At 69.5% G+C, this 974-nt stretch overlaps 1 protein-coding gene across 1 annotated transcript in view; it reads right to left on the bottom strand.

Moving 5' to 3' along the window:
- Nucleotides 1-974, bottom strand: part of SYNJ2 (synaptojanin 2) — a 71,625-nt gene that overhangs the window by 15,606 nt on the left and 55,045 nt on the right. Inside the window, exon 20 of the mRNA XM_004674158.2 lies at nucleotides 502-619. Coding sequence (XP_004674215.1) covers nucleotides 502-619 — 118 coding nt within the window. The remainder of the gene's footprint in view (nucleotides 1-501; nucleotides 620-974) is intronic.

Here is a 974-nt window from a genome sequence, read left to right as displayed (position 1 = left end):
CTGCCTCCCCAGCACCCAGCTCCTGGCCTGGCCCGACAGCAGGCCCCCCCGGCTCGGCGCCCCCGGCCCGACAGCAGGCCCCCCCACAGAATGTTACACAAACTGCGCGCCCCAGGGGAGTGCACACAAGCCGCGGAGCCTGGGCGCAGGTCAGCGAATGAGCCGGCTGCTGGGATCGACGTGATGGCATCACAGACGTGTAACAAAACCCAGAGACCCAACGACGCGCGTAGAGAGGTTAAGTCCAGCAGGTGTCTCGGAGACTTTCATCAGCCAAGGACAACGCGCTTGCCCGGACCCGCCGGGAGACGGGCACACACACGACTCCGCTCTGCCGGACGGCGCCTCCGACTGCCACGCTCTGGCGGCACGCGCCTGGGGGCCGTGCGCTGGCCTGCCTCTCCCGTGCCGGGTGCATGCGTGGGGCCCGCACAGGCCCCGGCTCACGCACCCAGGGCCAGCGTGTGCGCGGAGCTGCTGTGCCGGGGGAGGGGGACCTACCTGTGGTCAGACGCCTGCAGCTCGGCGCGGCCGTAGTACTTGAGGACGCCGGGAGACCACGTGTGTCTGACTGTGGGGTCGGCGTCTAGGTCGTGGTCGAGGAGGTTGAGGTCTCCAGCTGCGCGCAGGGATTCCCGGGGAGAGACCCGCACACGGCACAGAATTGCATCAACATACGGGCACGCCACTGACGGGCTGTGCAGGGACCGCTGTCCCCGCCGCGACTTCGGGCTCAGCAGCTACCCGTGGCCTGGGCTATGCCAAGGTGCGTGGGCGCCCGGGGTGAACTGCCCCCTCGCATGAGACGTGGGCGTGAGGCCAGAGTGGGCAGGGGCTGAGATGACGGGCCAGGGTTTTGGCCCCGGGGCGTGAGTGGCAACTGCACCCTGACAGGAGGAGGCAGAAGCTCGGGGCGGGGGCCCTCGGGGCCAGGGGCACCAGGCGTCCAGGGCAGGACACGAGCTGCATCTATT

This window comes from Condylura cristata, unplaced genomic scaffold (genome assembly GCF_000260355.1).
Source record: "Condylura cristata isolate star-nosed mole 26May11 unplaced genomic scaffold, ConCri1.0 scaffold00001, whole genome shotgun sequence".
NCBI lineage: Eukaryota > Metazoa > Chordata > Mammalia > Eulipotyphla > Talpidae > Condylura > Condylura cristata.
Note: the sequence above shows the minus strand (reverse complement) of the source record. Positions and strands in the feature narration are given on the sequence as shown.